The sequence below is a fragment of the Drosophila tropicalis genome, unplaced genomic scaffold (assembly GCF_018151085.1).
Source record: "Drosophila tropicalis isolate 14030-0801.00 unplaced genomic scaffold, ASM1815108v1 contig_859, whole genome shotgun sequence".
NCBI lineage: Eukaryota > Metazoa > Arthropoda > Insecta > Diptera > Drosophilidae > Drosophila > Drosophila tropicalis.
In genome coordinates, this window is record NW_027173353.1 from 12813680 (window position 1) to 12833949 (window position 20270).

The 20270-nt window shown below is 41.0% G+C and overlaps 1 protein-coding gene across 7 annotated transcripts in view; it reads left to right on the plus strand.

Moving 5' to 3' along the window:
* zfh2 (Zn finger homeodomain 2) overlaps positions 1-20270 on the plus strand; it is a 41670-nt gene that overhangs the window by 9185 nt on the left and 12215 nt on the right. For all 7 annotated transcript variants that reach the window (XR_011033283.1, XR_011033282.1, XR_011033284.1 and 4 more), the window contains exons 3-5: positions 13561-15351; positions 17726-17907; positions 18040-19713. Coding sequence is in view for 4 of the 7 variants with exons in the window: in XM_068296894.1 (XP_068152995.1) it covers positions 13589-15351; positions 17726-17907; positions 18040-19713 (3619 nt within the window). In the remaining 3 variants the exon portion in view is untranslated. The remainder of the gene's footprint in view (positions 1-13560; positions 15352-17725; positions 17908-18039; positions 19714-20270) is intronic.

Consider the following 20270-nt stretch of genomic DNA (forward strand, 5'->3'; position numbering starts at 1 on the left):
CACACACACATCCGAACGTACGCACATTCACCTATAATCCTGCTTGTTGAATGCTCGTTCTCGTGGTGGCCGCACATCAGCTGTCGAATCCGATGGCGATATCCTAGCAGACACACACATCCATTTGTATGTGCTTATGTGTTGTGTCACTGCCCATTTCCATCGGACAATTCACAACAATTGTTGTTGTTGTTGTTTCTCTTTAAGGCGACGACGACGACAAAACATACCATAAATCCCCAATTGAATACCGATTATCGGTGTGGGAATGGTCGACTTATCGTATATCGATTGCATAGGCTGGCCAGGATAACTTTAAAGAGTCCGTGGACTAATCAGTAGGTTTTCACCTCTAAAAGTACCCCCCTCTTTTCCCCTTTAAGTACAACTCTTATATAGATAAGCATGTATAAATTGAGCCAATGACAATCGCTCTGGTCCATGTACAATGTACATGGATGGGGTTGCCCGGCAAAGCATTAATTAGTCGCAGCCAACCACCCTCAATGCCGGTTTTTGGGGTTTAATTGGTGACGGCCACTAACAACGAACAACGAACGGCGAACTGCGAAGATGTCAGCCAACAACGACGAATGCTGTCGCTTGGTGCCAGATTGCGTCGAGGGGGAGAGACAACCGGACAAAGGGCAGAGCTAGATGTTGTGCTGGAGTTGTCGCAGAAGTTCTGTCCTGTCATTGGCCAAATCGGAAAAAAAAAACCGGCATTATCTGCAGAAGTGGATGTGTTTTTGTATTTGTCCTTCTCGGCTGCCAAGTTTCATTCGCTTATTAATGAGCAGAACCCGTTCTTAATTAAGGGCTGAAAGCTACTGAGTGGGAGACAAACCGTTCTCTTAGTGGTTATTAAATGGAGTGAAGCCGAGTTGAAGGGTTAATGTAACCCTTCGCATCGCGATGAAGGATATCCCAACAAGTGGGCAAAGTAAACCCCAAGGGGCGTGGCAATCAGCACTATCTTCTTGGCGTCCCCATTTGCCCATGTTGAGGATGTACTTGGTTACATGTACATACATAAATATTTTGATGACGATGACAAATTACTCTTGCTTATGAACATTGTAATTACATGTGAAATTAATATAATTAAATAACTGTTGTTTGAATGCACACATAGACACATACCTAAAAGACAGCGAAGGCGGCGATGGGCACACACACACACACACACCCAACATACAAATTTGTTGAAATTAAAAATTTCAACGAATTCCGAATTTTAATGTGACCATAATTATAGTTACGGGATAATTATTAGACAAATTATCATTAAATTGGCGAATCATTATCGTCTTCCTCTTCCACTTGGAGCGACGCGCACTCAGGTACTCACTGAGGCACCTAACCAAACCGAGCCAACACCAACACCATCTCCAACTCCAACACCAGACCCAGAAATTGTAGGTATTATGTGTATGTGTGTGTGTGTGTGAGTGTTTGGTGGTAGCCCAAATACAGTGGGTATTCGATATGATTGTTACGCCTGCATAACTTTTTAGGAACTCTTTCTGTGAATGATAGTGAGAGATAGCAGGTCTTTAAACGGGATTCGTTTTAAGGATTCTGATATTAGTTAGAACGAGCTATGACATGAAAATTGCTTCGAATTGGAATCACGCGCCCATCTCTAGTATACGATGATGTACATACATAAGTTAAAGCTCCTTCAGCAATAATCTCTTTTAATTATGAGTGAAAAGGCGTCTCGACAACTTCCGCTCCGCTCGCTTGCCTTGCCATGCCTTGCCTTGCCTTGCCGCTCTTATTGTTCAAATTGCTTTCCGAGTCATCTTCTTCGAATTACAGTTTTGAATCACCCGCAATCACACCTCTTGGCTCATACACACACACACACACACACAGATAAACACACAATAGCTTCCATCTCGTAGTTAACTACAAAAACAAGTTTACGAAGAGAGAAGAAAACAAAGAGCGAAGAGATCCATATTTCGGAAAAGAGTGAACGAGATACACTGATGGTGGGGGATAAAATGAGAGAGACGAAATACTCGTATAATTAGTACTGAAAATATATCAAACACTCAAACCTGGTGGACAATTTGACCTGTTGGGGCCTCCGATATTGACAATGGAGTGCATATAAAAAACAAAGTCTGGCCATGTCTGAACTTGGACTTCGGTTCGCGAGCGAGAACAAAAAGTTCTCATATGCGTGATCGTGATCGGACGGCATTATATGGCCGATCCCAGGCAATCAAAAAAAAAAAAAAAAAAACCAAAACCAAGAACAAAAACAAAAAACTAAAAAAAGGAACAAATTAACAACAATTATCTTCAATATCGCCAATTAAATTAGATTGGCTTCAAAAAGAAAACCTTGCACGGCGGGATATGGCAAAAGGTCCGGTCCATTGATGTAGTTAAGTCAAGGACCTGAGATGCACCAAATTCTGAAATCACCTAACATCAAGATCATTTCGAATAACTTGTCCATCGGTTCCCACTTCTAGTTAAACTAGAATCTTAATTGCCTTTTGCAATTCTCTTATCAATAGGCCAAAAAACAAAAGACGAATGCCCTTTCTCGAATTCGTCTCTTGATTTTAATTAATCAGAATGCTGTGTGTGTGTGTGTGTGTGTCAAGTGACACTCTTTGGCAAATGTTTAAACGATTATTCTCATTGTGTTGGAAACAACACCAAGACCACGTTCCGCATAACTTTTGTTTTTGCTGCTGTTGAAACTGCGCCGAAAATTCTCCGCTTGGCCAGAATTAAATTAAACATCGTGGTGGTGACAATATTGGTGCTCCACTCTGTTATTATCATCCGCGGGGACGTGTCGTCGAAGCAACTTCGTGCATTTGAAATAGTTCAACACCTCGCTCGTGTGTGTGTGTGTGTGATACAAATTGTGTCGTTGCCAGTTTTTGGGCATTGAACCTTCTCATTTCTTTTCATTTTTTAGTTTTTTTTTTTTTTTTTGGGCTTTAATGCTCCACATGCCCATGCGCATAGGAATACTAGTTTGATGGGAGCCACAGTGGCTCCGGCTCAAGTTCAAGCCGCAGCGGACTGAGAGTGTAACTCAGCATTATGCATACTGACAGCGTTTGCGAATAATACCTGAACCAGGTAAACACATATGTATATTGTCCGTCACATAAATACAGACATAGCCAATTACGTGAACACAATAATTAATTAGGGCTCGATAAATATGGCAGAAGGCGCAGGGCAGGGTAAAGTGAAATCGTAAGAAACCAGAGGGTCGGACCAACTTTTGATGATGTACATATCTAAATATATCACATGAGTAGACTCGTCTAGCAATTACATATTTGCCTAATTGGTCCCCTTTGAATTTAAACTACCAAAGCCGTTCAATCGGGCTATATTGAGTTCTGGACACCTTTTCTGTTCGTTGCCATTAGATAAGACTATATCTGAGATATCCGATGAGGTATCATCTCATTGGCCTGATCAGACACTTTAAATATGAATCTAGTTTACAGCTTTTCAATCAGTTAAAGCATATTTAAACATGAAATGCTTTCTTGATAAATCATTAAAATAATTCAATACACATATTTATCTACATAACGACATACACACACATAGATATGTACAAACATATATACATACTTGAACCGCATACATATGGTTCGTCTGCCTCCCTTAATTGCAAGCCTGACCACAAAACATTTTGTAGGGTTATAAAAGCGAGACAAGTTAGAGTGCTAGAGTAGAATAGGCATCGACTACGGGATACCTTTGAAGTTGTGGAGTTGTGGGAAAGGCAACTGGAGTCGTGGCAGGGTAATTAGCGTCTACTTGGCACTCCTGTGGCGTCCTGCAGGTACGAGAAGAGCAATCGGCAGGGCACTTTGTCCTAAGCCTTCTATCAGGCATGTTATACAGGAGGTTAATATGCTCAGTCTGCCCTTCGGGTTAGAGGGTATGCAAAAATTGCATAATAACACATAATTAGAAAGCAGCAGCTTCTTCTTCTCCTCCTGCTTTGCGGCTTTTGCATTGTCGATCGTCGTTTGTTTCCATGCATATGGTCTGCGAGCTTGTGCAAGGGTGTATAATAGCTTTGCATCACAACAACAGTGAAAACCTGCGGTCCTGATGCGGTGATTACCGTGTGACTGCAGGAATCCCTTGGCCGAATCCGAATCGAAAATTTTTGCAGGCTTGTCTTGTCTGGCATAGATGAGTACGTGGGCTAGCAACCAGTTTTTCCACATTCAAATAATCATACTCCAACGCGATCTCCTTCTTTTGGTCCACTTTTGTTCGTTTCCAATGGCGATTTTGGCATTCAATCATTGAACTTCGACATGTGATGAAATTGTTAGTAACTGTTGCTTCCAGTGCAGACGAAAAGGACATCTCTCTCTCCTAGTCCACCTCACTAAAAATCTAAACAATCTCAAAAACAATTGAAAATTCTCTCAAATAAAGCAAAGAATGTTACAACACTTTGTGTTTACCGCTTCAAGTGAGTATGATTTGTTAAATCGTTGCCAAAATTGTCCGAATTCGTATACAACTAGACAGTTTACATTAGGTCTCCGAATGGCTGTTCCGATCATTATCATTGCTGATTTGCTGGTTTCGTTCCTGGCCTCTCTCTTAAAATTAAGCTCATTATGGACGTGATGATGAGTCCACACTATTTGGCCATGAGCATCGCCTCAGTTTATTTGGTCAATGTACCGCTACCGAAAACCCATATGGGAAGGGGGCAGTGACAAAAATAACTGAATCATTTTCCAAATGGTGACAATGTAAATATTTCTTAGGTCAATCTTTAAATTGGAGCTGAAGCATTTTGGCTTTTTGGCCAATCTTCGATAGGGTAATGATATTCTTTATCTCTAATCAAACACGATACACGACAACATCATATTGATGGACTAAAAGTCTGAATTGAACTCGGGAGGTTATTCGATGTCAAATTAGATGACAAGGTGGGGGGAATTAAAAAAGAAATGTATCCATTCCAAACCCTGTCGCAAACTCTATTTGCAATCCATTTCAAATTAATCAAACTAAAAAGAGTTTTCAAACGAAACAAATCCTTTGCAAACACACAACATGTAGAGGGAAAAGTTTTCCATTACTACAGATACAAAGGAAAAGAAATGTATTTGAATTGCCATATCAAAGTACACATTTTGTCATAATTCAATAAATATGTATATCCATACAAACTCAAGTCGGATACTCGGCTAATGATACATGATATTAGAAAATCTTACATTTCTGCATTAGATCTAATCTTGGTATTTTCCTTCATACACTTTTCAAAGTGGAAACCCTTTAGCTGAAATGTCAAATTATAGATATAACGATCAAACCTGCAACTCCACCACAGTCTTGATTCATATATATCATATCTATATACTCATGTACATATGTATATTGAATCCTTTATGAAAGCTGCCTGCAAAACATGGAAGTCTAAAACTAAGTTATTAATAGTTGTTAAATACTTGACAATAAAGTTTGGGTGTATAACAGGACTTAATCAAAAATTCCAGGGGAACTATGTGATGATCCAATTCCAGCCTAGGTGAACTTCTCTGAGGAACTTCTCTTCTTATCGGAGATGCTTCCATCTAAGAGCTACACAAAATATTCCCAAATGATAAGCAAGTTGTGGGGTCCAAAATCTCTCAGTAATTTACAGTTATGTTCAAAATAATAGCAGCGCATATGTACATATAAGCTCTGACTTTAAGATTGATAAAACACATCATACAGCCAAAATTAGTGTATTTTTATCAAAAAGGGTAACTAAAAAATGATAAAAATGCCCTGTTCAAAATAATAGAAGCAAAAATCGAAAATGTTCAATGTGTCAACTAAATTTGATCTTGTTGCTTGTTGTTTGATCTTCATGCCTAAAATATAGTCATATTTGTAAGAAAAAGATGCCCTGCTATTATTTTGAACACAGCTGTATGTTTGATTTGGATAAGAAAGGATAATTTAATAAAAGGTCAAGGAAAGATGTTTTTGTTTTATCATTTGCCCTTTAAAATAGTATTTACAAATCATCCAACTTGAAAAATGAAACTATTGACTGATTGATTCTGAAAATTGAATGGTAGTTTTTTGCAACTGCTAACATCGGTTGAAATACCCTTCAAATTGAAATCGTAGATCTCCGCCACTGTTAACAAATACCTAAATGCAAGACATTCATAAATACACAGTCACACACACAAACACACTCACACACAGAGACGTTTATTCTGAGCAGCTATTGTTGTCATTGTTGGCACATTTTGTCCATTGGTTCTGTGACTGGAACTGTGACTTGGTTCTCCTGCTGAGGTGTACTGGTTGAGACTGCGCTGGTGCCGCTCGTCCAAACATTGTTGTCGATTTAGCAGCTCTAGAGTTGCTAGAGGTCTGCTCCTGCTTGCAACCACTTTGGCCTCCGTCTCCGACTCCGTTTGCGTCTCCATCTCCAGCTCAACTCTCCCTCAACTTCTTCTCGTCCTCGTCAGACATGATCCGCATTGTGTTTTGGTTTACCCTCTACGCACAGCACTCGTTCCTGTGTTACTGTTTCTCTCTGCTGGTTCTGAGAAAAGGAGGCAAAAGAAAACCATTCCTTCAATACAATACATTTTTCTTTTCTTCTCTTTGGGCTTTGTTTTTGTCCTTTTCATATTGTGTCCATATATTTACAGTGCATTAATTCGTTTTATTATTACTTTTTACTCTTCCTCTTCCATATCGTTTATTCCTCTTATTCTGGTCCTATCTTGCCAGTGTTGTGTTCCCCCCTCTCCTGTCCTCTCTCCACTCATTCACATTGTGTGTGTCTCAGCTTGCTGCTTATGAATTTATGGATTCAAATTGTGTTGCGCCTTTTGCAGCAAATACATATGTATACCCTATCCTCAGGTTGTGGCATCCACAAATAATGAGCCAATCTTAGTGACACATTGAAAGATCTCTTCGACTGTTTGAGTTCGCCAATAACAAGTTAAGGGTATCTGAACTTTTGGGTTTTTTTTGTTTTAATTTTCCCTCATCGGCAATTACAATAAGAAAGATTCCGACCCCGAAATATGTAGGCACAATCTTACTGAGCAAATAGAGGGTGAAGCGGGGAAACGACATTAAAGCTGGCTCACTTTCTCGTTATTCATTATATTTTTTTCGTTATCCTGATGGCCAATTTCAGGTTACTTTCGAAAATGATGAATTGCCAAAACGTCGATGGCCGGGATCGATGTCGATGTCGATGGCGATGGCAATGCTAATGTCTATGGGGGTGGCGAATCCTGTTTTTTTTTTACTTAATATGTCATCCCATCATAGACATCCCCATCAGAAAAGTTCTTTTGTATTTACATGAATTCATACATTTATGTTTTATTAGAAAGCACAAAGTCCTAACGAAGTCCTGTTGTCTTTCTCGCTATCTTTTCCACATACGCCAAGTCGGAACTAAAACAATGGACTTGAAGCGAATGCCCCATGTGGCTATAATGGCCAGTTAGTCGTTCCACATTAACCCTTCCCTTCACCCCGCCATCCTTACCTATATTATGTGTATAAAATCTAAGGACACATCTTGATTTCTAAACTAATTTCTTCAAGTTTCTCTTTTGATTGATCTAACCGCAATTAAAAATCGAATTAAGAATATCAGCGATCCGGGTCGTAACTTATGGAACGACCCTCGTTTATGTGTGTAAATATATATGTATTGTATTGTGTATATATGTATGTATTCGCATTTGTTAACAATCATTCATTAACATATTCATACGGTGGAAACAATTCGCGACAATTTTAATGAAGGCTTAAAATAAATGAAATTTATTGTTCTTTTTCTTAGCCCATTCGCTTTTGTCTTGACCACAGGGAGAATTTTGAAAACAGTTCATCACTGCCGATCCCGATTCCGATCCCCGATCCCGAGAACTCTTTACCTTTTGAGCCTCTGGCTTCCTTTTTGTCGCAATGCAGGGGAATCGTATCGATCCATTGATCTTACCGAAATGAATGATTGTGAAGCTTTTGTGGAAGCAAAACAGAACAACAAAAAATCAAATGTCCCTATATATACACAGAGATACACATATAAATAAACAATACACACATACACACAAACACACATACATACATACAAAACATATTCGCAAAAACACAAAACCATCGCCAGCCAAAGGGAAAAACAATGCAAGCTCAACACACAATCTCAGCCTCGCCTGCCTCGGCGGCAAAAACGTACAGCAAGTGACACTTTTGTTTTATATTCGCAACTTTTTATGCTGAATCGGAGAACAAAAGAAGATTTCTCAGTAAAAACCAACACACACACACAAACACTCACACACAGGCACTCATATAAAGCAAAGCGATGTGCATTGTACTTGGAGTCGGAGACGGAGTTGGAGATATCAATACCGGTACTGAGCACCCATATCCATTTGTACCGGTATCCGTTGCCGCTGCGCCAACCGCGGACTCAACCTTTGTCTTTTGTATCCTTAGCGTAGGCTGTATGTACATACATACATACATATTTATGTACTTTGGCTTTGTCGAAAAAGGTGCACATTCACATTCACATCACAAGGGTAATCTCTGTGGCCAGTTTGATGAATTTCCTACTCTTTAAAGCGAACTCTTCATATCCGCTCATAGCCAACCACCAAAAGAGTGAATGCCAAAGGGTCTATAGTACTTCAAGTGCAACCATCTGCTTTATATCAGCCTGAATACAACATCCAAACATACATACACACACACACACACACACACGCCGGTATATAGTCAAAACTAAGCCAAGACCCCATTTTGGAAATAAAATTTGACAAGAATTTCTAAAATTCTGGGTGTAGAATCCATTGCAAAAAGTCACAAGCTGGCAAAAGTGTTTTCTTAACATTCCGATTGTTTTTGCAGCTTATGCGTATATATTCCTGATCAGCAAGCGTCGACTCTAAAAATCGTAAACATGTCGAATTGGTTTTGGCTTGGCTTAAGAACGAAATCATGATTTGCTTAAACATCTAAACGGTCTAAGGCATTAAAGTTATATTATATTATTTATAGACGGGTCAAGTAACCATTTTCGGGGAGGGTCCAACTAAAGACTTCAGATTTTTGATTCATTTTGTCAGTAAGAGTATGAGTTAAAATTTTCCGACTACTTCGGATACTTCAAAGTCAAACTACTGACCTTTCGGAGGGTGTCCATATCCTCCAAACTGCCCCCCGGACTCGTCCATGGTATTTATATATTATCTTAAGTTCGAAGCGAAGCATTAGAACCTTAACTTGTTGCTTTGCGACTAATAACAATTGGTAATTCCGATAAGTTTGATAGCTTTGATAGAGAGTTCTGATAAGTCTAACTTTACTAAACCTAAAGGCAAAATGTGGTTCGATCAGCTCTGAGACTCGCCTCAGAGTATCAACGGAGGGATTCAATGTAGAATCCCATTCTAAAAGTCTTGGGAATATAATTGCAATCAATTGTCTGTCTGTCTGTAGATATAGGATATCATTAACGAACTGCATTCGAGGATTTTTCATAAGAAAATTCGTCATGAATTCATAATGCTGTCCAGGATTACCAGCGCTCTTAGATTTGGTCTGCTAGCTCTGAGCATAGGAGTATTCTGCTTCAACCGAAAGATTTACAGATTCAATGGTTATGGTCACAAATAGAAAAGTTCACTGCCTCTCGGTTGGTACACAAAACAAAGGAAGTCAAGGCTTTCCTGCCTCCTTGCCGTCTCGGGCCTTTGCTTTTGTGTCTGCATCTTTAAGTGTGTGTGTGTGTGTTTGTGTGTTTCTGTGTGTTTCTGTGTGTCTGAGTTGCACGTGCCTTGTTGTTGTACGTCTTTATTTCTGTGGAGTCGTTATCTGTTTTCATATTCCTCAACCTCAACCTCAACTGGTTTATACTCAACCTCCGTCGCAGTCGCAGTCGTACTCGCAGTCGCAGTCGCAGTCGCAGTCACAGTCGTCTTATGCAGTACACCCACACACAAATTCCGTGATATATCAGCTACCACCATCGAGTGGCATGCGGTTTTGCGTTGGGATAGTTTTTTTTTTCGTTTAGGTTTTTGGTTTGACTTTGGCTTTGATTCTCGCTCGACTTGTCGACGTTGACTGTTGGTATGCAAACAACTTCACGCACTCGGGCTAAGGCTCAAGCTCAAGCTCAGGCTGAGGCTGAGGCTGAGGCTCTGGCTCTGGCTCAGACCCAGACTAAGGTTCAGGTTGTCGCAGGCCCTGCGGTGGATCTGCGCTTCTTTTCATTACACCTTTAGTCTTGTTAATAATTTTTGCCCTTTTTTCTGTTTTGTTATTCTTTGACGGTAATACACTGCAATCTGGCCAGGCCTAAACTGAAACCTGAATGCCGTGGCCGTTGTCCCATTCTTAATTACAATTTGAACCATCATTTTTTATTTCTTTCTAAATTCGTTTCTTGATTCCCAACTTGATTATTTGAATTTTGACAAATGGTTTCAAATGTTTTTTAATTGGAGTCCTTATTGCTTTAATTTAACTTCAACTTTAGGTAAATTTCAATATATTTAGTGTTCGAAAATGGAGTTTAAGAGATTGGAGCTGACCAATTAGCCTCGTTAATCGAAGGGACATAAACAGGTAATTTATTTAACTGCATTTAATGCACACATGCAATGACATATATCTATGTATTTGTGTATCTATGTATGTGTATGGACAGCTGTACAAATGTTGCTTCTCCTTGTCGATGATTAGTTGTTTATCAGTGCGTGAAATTTTGCAAAATTACCATACGCGGAACAAATGCTTTCTATAATTGTAACTAGATTTGATCATGCGTTTTTTATGCCCAAGCAAAAGTGCATAAGTCTCTTTCGAACTGCAACTGACATTATGGCGAGATCATTTCGTTGTGCCCCTTCTTGCACTCATCACTTCTACCTGTTGAAAAGAGAATCTTAATTCCGATTAGAAGTTTGAATTTTTATAGAATATCACCTAATGGCTTTACCACAATGTAAATTGAATCAGTTACTAACCAAGGGATGGGATACTGAATCAATCACATGGAGAATCATTATCTCTGTCTATTTTCTTCTAAGTATACTCGTCCCAACTTATTAGCTCATGTCCTAATCTTGATATTGTGCAACTACTTTCCCATCACAAAAAGTTCCAAGTTAAACTAACTGACTAATCCCTTAAACTCTATGCTCGTCTTCTTAGCGAGCTCGGTTATTTTTCGAACGTCCCTCGCAAACGTATAAGTGTGTAAGTTAATACATATACATTCATAACTTGTTCAACTATCTATAACGAGCCAAGAATCTGGGCATTTGCTCTTCACATGGATGGCTGCATTGTGTTTGTCCCTTCCCCTTTCCAATCTTGTCTCCCTTTTTACGTAGGCAAATTATCACATAAATATGTATGTACATACATACATATGTACATACATCTCTGTGGGTAAATGTATATGTGTGAGTGTATTATATTTGTATTTGTTTGGATGCAAATTATAGCTACATTGAATGCACTTGCATGTAGAAGTAACAACAAAAGCTTATTTGTTGTGAACACACACACACACACACGCACGATAGTACTCACACAATATATTTAAGTTGTCATCAGAGTAGACTTGTCATTAAATAGCTATAAAGCAGTTTGAAAACGCATTTCGGATAATTGTCGAGTAATTACCTATTTTGCATTGTTAAAGTTCTCCTACCTTTTGTCGTCATTGCCGTTGTTGTTCCCGATGTTGTTGTTGATGTTGTTGTTGTTGTTCTGGGACAAGCGCACAATCTTTTGGAACAGATGCATTGCCATTGCAAGGGTGAAGTTGTTTCCCTTACACAAAACAACATGTTTCCATTGCCACCTGGCTACTGGTCGTTTGAATTGACCTATGATGGTATCTAAACTGGCAAATCAACGAGAATTTGATGCCTCTGAAACGAAATCGATTCGAATTCAATCTGATTAATTGACAAAATAAAAAGTTTTGCAACCAACCCCGAACTTGAACAGTTTCCAGTTCCTCAAAACCAACAGAGTGCTTTTACAGCCTTAACAAAGTAATGTGAAATAATGGGATTGAATTACACATACATATACCTACTTGCATATAGGATTCGGTGATTTCATTATCATAGAAGTACATACATAACTTATTTCTTCTTCAATCCAATTTTGGAGCATTCTGTGGTTTCAGCTAATTAACCATAACTTATAATATCAGTTAAGTTCATGTTTGATGACTAAATTCAGACTTTCTTCTAAAGAATTGTGGCACATCTCGCAGCCCACTTGGCTTATTTAAAAATATCTACCAAAGACGGACGAACATCTAAAACAACCAAGTTTTCCGATTCACCTTTGAAAAAGAAGTGAATTTATATATATAGGATATTTTGGGAGTTAATTTGAAATGTCTCATAAAAACCCTTTTTTCCATTTTTACGTTTTCCACAATTATTGTTAGCCTGTGCGGTGCAAAAGAATTTCCTCCTTTTCAGGGGACACAGTCCAACCGAAAGCCTTGCAAGGAAAATTGATTAACAGAGTTTTCTAGTCCAAAGGGACCAACCAAAGTCTGATGCATCTCTATTCTTTATTAGTGCAATCTTTTCTGATCATACTTTCCCATAGGCTACGTCTAAGACTAAGGAACATAGCTGTTTGAGTTGAGCTGGACATTCTGTTTGAGCGAGTTTGAATTTAGACAGATAAGAAGCTTCCAAATGGCATATGTTTTCAATCGATGTTAATCGATGTTAATAACGCAACAGAATATCAATTTCCTTGCCGAGAAGGAATCACTTTAATTGTCCATCACATACTCACATTTTGGCTACTTTAACAGACTCATCAATTTACAAAGACCAGATGCACTAAAATGAACCTAAATGTGTTTTGGCCGATGCAATATTTATACGACCATGTACTCATTATTTAAGTTGGCATAACTAAAGGTATGTTTCCCCTTAAAGCAACATCCCTTTAGCCTTTAGCTTAAAGGGTAAAATGGTGTAATAATTGTGCGAAAACGTGTGTAACAGGCAATTCGCAGTTTCGCCCAAGTAATCCTAAGTATTGTCATCTTTCACAGCTCTCTGTGTCTTGCCACACTTACAAAGTCGGCAGGTAAATCAATCCAAAAGTCAGATTAGTTGATTACCAATAGCAGATATCATTAAACTATTTCTACTTCTATTTATTTAATGAAGAGTTGACAATCCTTTTTAAGTTGCTTTCGCCTTGTCTATTGGACGTCGGAATATTCTGCTACCAAGAGAACGAAGAAAACTTTGTTCTTAAACTTGTATTGGGTCAAAGGAGAGTTTAATTTTAACCTGTCTGCTAATTATTATTGAACTCTGCTTTGTGTTTAGACGAGAAACTTGAGTAATAAACAACACCTTTTAGCACACTAATTGAGGGAATTTGTTGCTTTAGAAATTTTTTTAATGTGTGGCTATTTTGCCTGTAGCTAGTCGGTATCAAATTAATGTTGACATATTCTGTGCTCTCTTGTCATTTTAGCACCAATAATGGTAACGACGGCTCTCCAATGTCCAGTTCTGATGTTGAAACGTTCAATGGCAAAATAGTTTACAATCTCGATGGCAGCGCCTTTATTATCGATGCAGACAATGCCACTGGGTCTGTGCCCACCGTCAGTTTAAGTTCCAATCCAGCCACATCCCAGACATCCGGAGCAGAAAAACGAAGAAAGAGATCCACAGAGTTTAAGGTGCAGGACCGAGACGTAGGTGAGCACCCTGAAGAAGAGCCAGAGGTAGAGGCAGAAGCAGACGAAGAGGGGCGCCCAGACAAATCCGAATCCAGCAGTTTTGGCTTGAGCTGGAAAGGATACAGATCCGGTTCCCGTTCCGTTTCCGCCACCGCAACTGGGAAATTAGCCGATTCAAGTGAGAGCAGAGCAAGTCCAAAGATCCACTCATTCCGTGTAGTGTCCGCGCAAGATGCTAGCACAAATTGCCCGGATCCAAGCAGTGCATTTCGTATACAAAAACCAATTTTGATGTGCTTTATATGCAAACTGTCGTTTGGCAACGTCAAGTCCTTCAGCTTGCATGCGAACACGGAACACAGACTTAACCTGCAGGAGCTGGAGCAGCAACTGCTGAATCGCGAGTATTCCAGTGCCATCATTCAGCGCAACATGGATGAAAAGCCGCAGATATCGTTTCTTCAGCCCCTGGACGTTAGTCCCGCTATTTGTGGCTCTGAAGAAGAGTTGCTTCAGCCCTCGGCCGAGAAGCTAGCTGGCGATGCACAGGCAAATATTCCGGCTGACTTAGCCAGCACCAGTGAAGCACCTGATCGTGAGCCGAGCCTGGATCCCGAGGCGCAAGCAGAGACGGGAGAGAAGCGAAATAAAGATCACGATGACTTGGCAGCCGCATCAGCATTATCGCCTAAAGTAGCAGTTAGCACTTCAACTGTGAAATTTGGTTCCTTAAACTCAGTAACAGCAAAGACTAATAACCTATCAAAAGTATCCTCATCAACCACATCGTCCAGCGTATCTGCAACGATAGCCACAGCCACAACGGATGCATCCGAGTGCGGTGGCAAGGGCGACACCTCATCGTCCGCTGAGCTGGAGGACCCTAGTACTGATAATCTAAGTAGTGATAAGTCAACCAAGGTTAGCCAAGGAGTTAAGTCCTCTACGATAGATGATGTTAAAAGCCCCGCAGTGTCTGCTTCTAATTCCGCCTCGCCGACGCAGCACCCTGAGGTCGTGGATCCGGCCCTAATAGCCGCCGACTTCCTGCAACAGCATCTGCAGTCTCTACAGCAGCAAGCAGCCAGCATGTTCCCACCGATGCACCCGCAGGCTCCAGCGCAATCGCAGCTAAGTTCCTTTCACGCGTCCCTGGCAGCCCTTGCGGCCAACGAACAGAACGCCAATGGAGTCAAGCTTCTCACCGAGTTTCTGCAGCAACAATTGCAACAGCAACACTTACAGCAGCAACAACAGTCACAGCAGCAACAATTACAACAGCATCCACTATTCCCAGCCGTCTGCCCGGATCATCCGGATATCAAAGGAGTCGATTGCAAGAGCTGCGAACTCCTTGACATACAGCAGCGCATCAAGTCACCGCCACCAGCTTCGTCAGCATCTCAACAAACATCTCAGCAGCACTCGCAGCGGTCTCCCAGCAGTACATCTATGGCAATTTCACCGAGCGCCTCCTCGGTGGCCAGCGTTGGAAATCCGGCGAGCGGTACGTCCAGTTTCACGATCGGTGCCTGCTCTGAACACATTAACGGCAGACCTCAAGGAGTAGATTGTGCCCGGTAAGTAAACACCCCAAATACAAAGATGAAGTAAGCAAGTAATCATCTAGAGAAATTTTTTAAATATTAAGGGCATAATCACATCTTAATATAATATAAAATAATTTGCTCATTCGGGCGGATGGTCAGACAGATACTTCTCAGTCTTCCCCTGCCGATTACCCTCACTTTGACTCTAAAATACATGGTACTTTTTAAGGAAATGAAATGAGTTGCTAAATAACAGGACAACTGAATACATTATCCCGATCTAGGACTTGTAGCTTAAGTTAAATGAAGTATTTCTCTCATTTGTTGTTAAACTAACTAACTTACAAGTTTTGACAGACCATTCAACTATGTATTCTCTTATATACAAGGAATTACAGTTGAACTATCGATTCTGTGAACATCGGCAGGATAACTGTGCATCACTGGTCAAGGAGCAAACAAGACAGTGAATTGCCAATTTGGACGTGAGAAAACAAGTGCCTTGGGCGCTTCATTTGGCCATTGAATCCACCAACAGGGGTTGTCTGTCAGAAGCGATAAATGATGGGTGGATGGAGCCAGCGGCCTGTACGTGAGCTTGAGGACAAAAGGGTTAGGGTTTAGACTTCATTACGTAATATGCGCAATTATTATCGCTGTTTGAACTCTGGCAGTGAACACAGGGTGGGAGAACGGGAACCCTTCCTGAGATTGCCGACGCCACACAATAACTCATTAGTCTAATTTCCACATACGAATATGTATTCGTACAACAAGACTGTAACAAGAGCCCTTCGGCAGTGCTTCTTGTTCGCCTGGCTGGTTGTTCATTTAAACGCAAATGAACTTTGGGATTTGGGTCTACAAATTGGTCGGTTGATCCACATTGATTGCGTCACCAACATTCCACCTCACCACTGCGCGCATGACAGTTGAATTTGAATCTGAATTCGCACCCCCATCCTCGTCCATTGTAATCAACCATCCACGAGTTATTCCTTGTCAGTTAATTGGTGTTCCGCCTTGCTTCCAATACTTTCACAGCAGATACTCGTTCATTGTCATATCTAATTTAGGGATTATTATTACACTCTGAGAGTTAAAAAGTATTCAAAGCTGAACATAGGAAACAAATATAATTTTGTCTCTGCTGACAATTTATTATTTTAATATTTTTCGAACTGTATTTGCTAGGATATACCTAGACTAATTGTGTAGTCTTAAAAATGGCCCTTGTATGGTCAGGAAGCCATAATGGAGTAAACCGTATTTAGTTATATTTCTGTTTTAAAGTAATTTGAGATCCGTAAAAAAGTGTTGCATACTTCAAAGGGGATGGTGCCATGTCAATGTGGAAAGCAGTTTCTGTTTCTTTCTTTTTGTGAGTTTATGGTCATTATTTATGGTTAATTTAAGTAGCCAGATTTTAATAATGCAAGCATGCCTGTTCATGGATGTCTAAATTAACTGATTGTTGAGGGATCTGTTGTGATAAGCTGGAAATAGAAATCCAACTGAGCTGAGAATGAGCTGGCCGGGGTGGAGGTGGAGGTGATACTTGAGCGTGAAGGGCGATGTGGCTTAACTAAAATAAATTAAACCAATTGCGCTGATTTCACTTAATAAATGCTCGCGCAGCACAGCTTCTGCCGCATCAATTGTCACAATTTAATGGTGATGACTGTGGACCGCCTGGTCCCGGTGCCCGTGTTTGGTGTACGGGATCATAAAATTTCATCAACACCGAAGTGGGGTGGATATGTCGCCTTTGTGTGATGTGGATGCAGTTTCGTTCACAATGAAGTCGGGTCTCGAATTCAAATTAAATAATTATGATAAGTACCCAAACCCAAATAGATGAACAGTCCCGATCCAATGACAATGTAAGCTGCTGGCAAGTTGATAGCCATGGCTGAAGGGTGATGGATGGATACATACAGGTCCGCAATGAGGGGCCCGTTTTTAATTAAAAAATAGATCTTGTCTGAAACCAAACATTTCATTCCATTCCCTATCTCATTTCATGTAAAACATTCTCATTAAAGTTGGACATTTATAAATCTAGGGCCGAGTCTTAATCCGCTCCTGTTTACTTGTATATTGTGATTGTGAGATTAAAGCCCCTATTCACACACATCTCACGGATATGTATAAATATGCTCATATGTATCTGTGGCTCCATCTATTTGTGTACAAAAGATTTCGGCATTTAGTTATTATTACGTGTTTATGCATTAAAGTAGACGGGCCATGGCCTGAGGATTGCTTTCATCGTTGTTGTCACTCCCATCCCACCCCTCCCCCACACTTTGCTGCGCTCCCGTGCTTATTCCAATTGTTTGACTTTCTTATTCTGTTAGATGTTTGATTTTTTGTTTAATTATATTTAAATTATTCTTTGCAGTTGCGAAATGCTACTGAACTCGGCTCGTCTCAATAGTGGCGTACAGATGTCCACACGAAACTCATGCAAGACCCTCAAGTGCCCGCAGTGCAATTGGCATTACAAATATCAAGAGACCTTGGAAATTCATATGCGCGAGAAGCATCCGGATGGTGAAAGTGCATGTGGATATTGCCTAGCAGGTGAGTGTAGCAGTGTTAACCCTAGATTCAATTTGTCGAGCTACGAAGCGGAAAAGAGGGAAACAACTAAAATTAGATTTTCCCTGCCCCTGGGAGGTTTTTGTATTTAATTTGACTTTTTGACTATTGCAGGCCAACAGCATCCACGGCTGGCACGTGGCGAGTCCTATTCCTGCGGATACAAGCCATACCGTTGCGAGATATGCAACTACTCCACTACCACAAAAGGGAATCTCTCCATCCATATGCAGTCGGACAAGCACTTGAACAACATGCAGGAGCTGAATAGTTCCCAAAACATGGTGGCTGCTGCAGCGGCAGCAGCGAATGCCAAAATGCTACTGCCCACCCCTCCAACGCAAGGAGCTGGCGGTAGTGTCGGTGGTGTCTGCGGAATGGGCTCGGTGGCCCCGACCGGAGGAAGCAATGCTGCTAATAGTGTGGCTACCTCGTCTGTGGGTAATTCACTGGGATCGACCACGTCGGTAACAAGCAATGCGGCATCCAGCGCCAAGCCGAAGCCTTCGTTTCGCTGTGACATCTGCAGCTACGAGACATCGGTGGCACGCAATCTGCGTATTCACATGACCAGCGAGAAGCACACCCACAACATGGCTGTCTTACAGAATAACATAAAGCACATACAGGCATTCAACTTTTTGCAGCAGCAACAGCAGCAGCAGCAAGGCAATGCGGGAGGTACCCCCAACACTACCAGTCCAAGCGGCAATAGCTTCCTGCCAGAGGTCGCCCTGGCCGATCTGGCCTACAACCAAGCCCTCATGATTCAACTTCTGCACCAGCAGCAGCAACAGCAGCAGCATCTGCAGCCATCGTCCAATAGCAAATTGTCACCCACATCCTCCTCGCCCGTCAGCACACCGGAGCAATTCGCCTTCTCGCCCAAGCCCCTTAAAATGGCCCACGGAATGGGGCCAATGATGGGATCGGCAATGGGTCTGGGTGTGGGCATGGGCATGATGCATCCCAGCGAGGCTGGATCTGGCTCTGGATCCGGCACTGGTGGCTCATTAGATGTGATACATCCCCTGAACAAACCGGATGTTTGGCCCACAGCACTGTATAGTTGCTTGATCTGCGACTGCTTTAGTTCCAACAATCTGGACGATCTGAATCAGCACCTGCTTGTGGATCGTTCACGGCAATCTTCGAACGCATCCGAGGACATTATGGTCATACAGAACAACAACTACATTTGCAAGTTGTGCAACTACAAGACGAATCTTAAAGCCAACTTCCAACTGCACAGCAAAACAGACAAGCATCTGCAGAAACTGAACTTCCTTAACCACATACGCGAGGGAGGTCCGGCAAACGAGTACAAGCTGCAGTATCAACCGCAACTGGCTGCCAATGTGGTTCAGCTGAAGTGTAACTGCTGCGACTTCCACACCAATTCAATACAGAAGCTGTCGTTGCACACGCAGCAAATGCGCCACGATACGATGCGTATGATTTTCCAGCATCTGCTATGCCTTGTCCAGCAATCCTCCATGTCCAAAGGCTCAGCGGCGGGTACAGAAGAGGAATCTCATTCCCAGTCCATGTGTTCATATCCCTGCGAGGGCGACCAACCGCAAGGCCAGTCAAACGAGAAGGTCCTCATTTGTCAGCTATGCAATTTCGCAGCCAAAAATCTACACGAAATGGTGCAGCATGTGAAGGGAATGAGGCACATGCAAGTTGAACAGTTCATTTGCCTGCAACGTCGAACGGAAAACCTCGAAATGCCGGGCCTCAATGAGGTATTCAAAATCACAGAAAGGATTCCTGGAAGCTCAGAAGGTACGTACCTAATGTATATATTTGCGAAATCCTTGAATGTCTGGCCATCCACGTCAAAGCAATAGAGACAATTGGTCAAAGGACAGTTTAAATAAATCAGTTACTATATATCATTTGTTCCTGTCGATATACACACAATATTTGTTTTTTTTTACGTCCTTTTTGCTGTGACTAGAATTCCTTCTGTTTCATTTGACTCCTTAGATAAGTTGATTTTCAAATGTTTTATATATATATCGAATGTTTTTGAATTTTTAAAGAGACCATATGTAAAGTAGGGTATTAAAAAGTCTTGTAGTTTGATTTTATTGGCCTTTGTTTTGGTTATTAAAACATTTCTATTCACTGACAGTTTCAGTTTTGTGTCCTTTCCGAAATTTAAAGGTGAAAGGTCAACTTACTCTCAGGTGGAGTCATGAGTTCACTATCATCATATACATTTGAATCGAATTATAAACAATCTTCAGTTTTTAGAGTTTTATATATAAGTATTTAGAAATTTGTGTTTTTGGCCTGAGATAATACATCCCCTTAAGCTTAGCAACCTTTAACATATT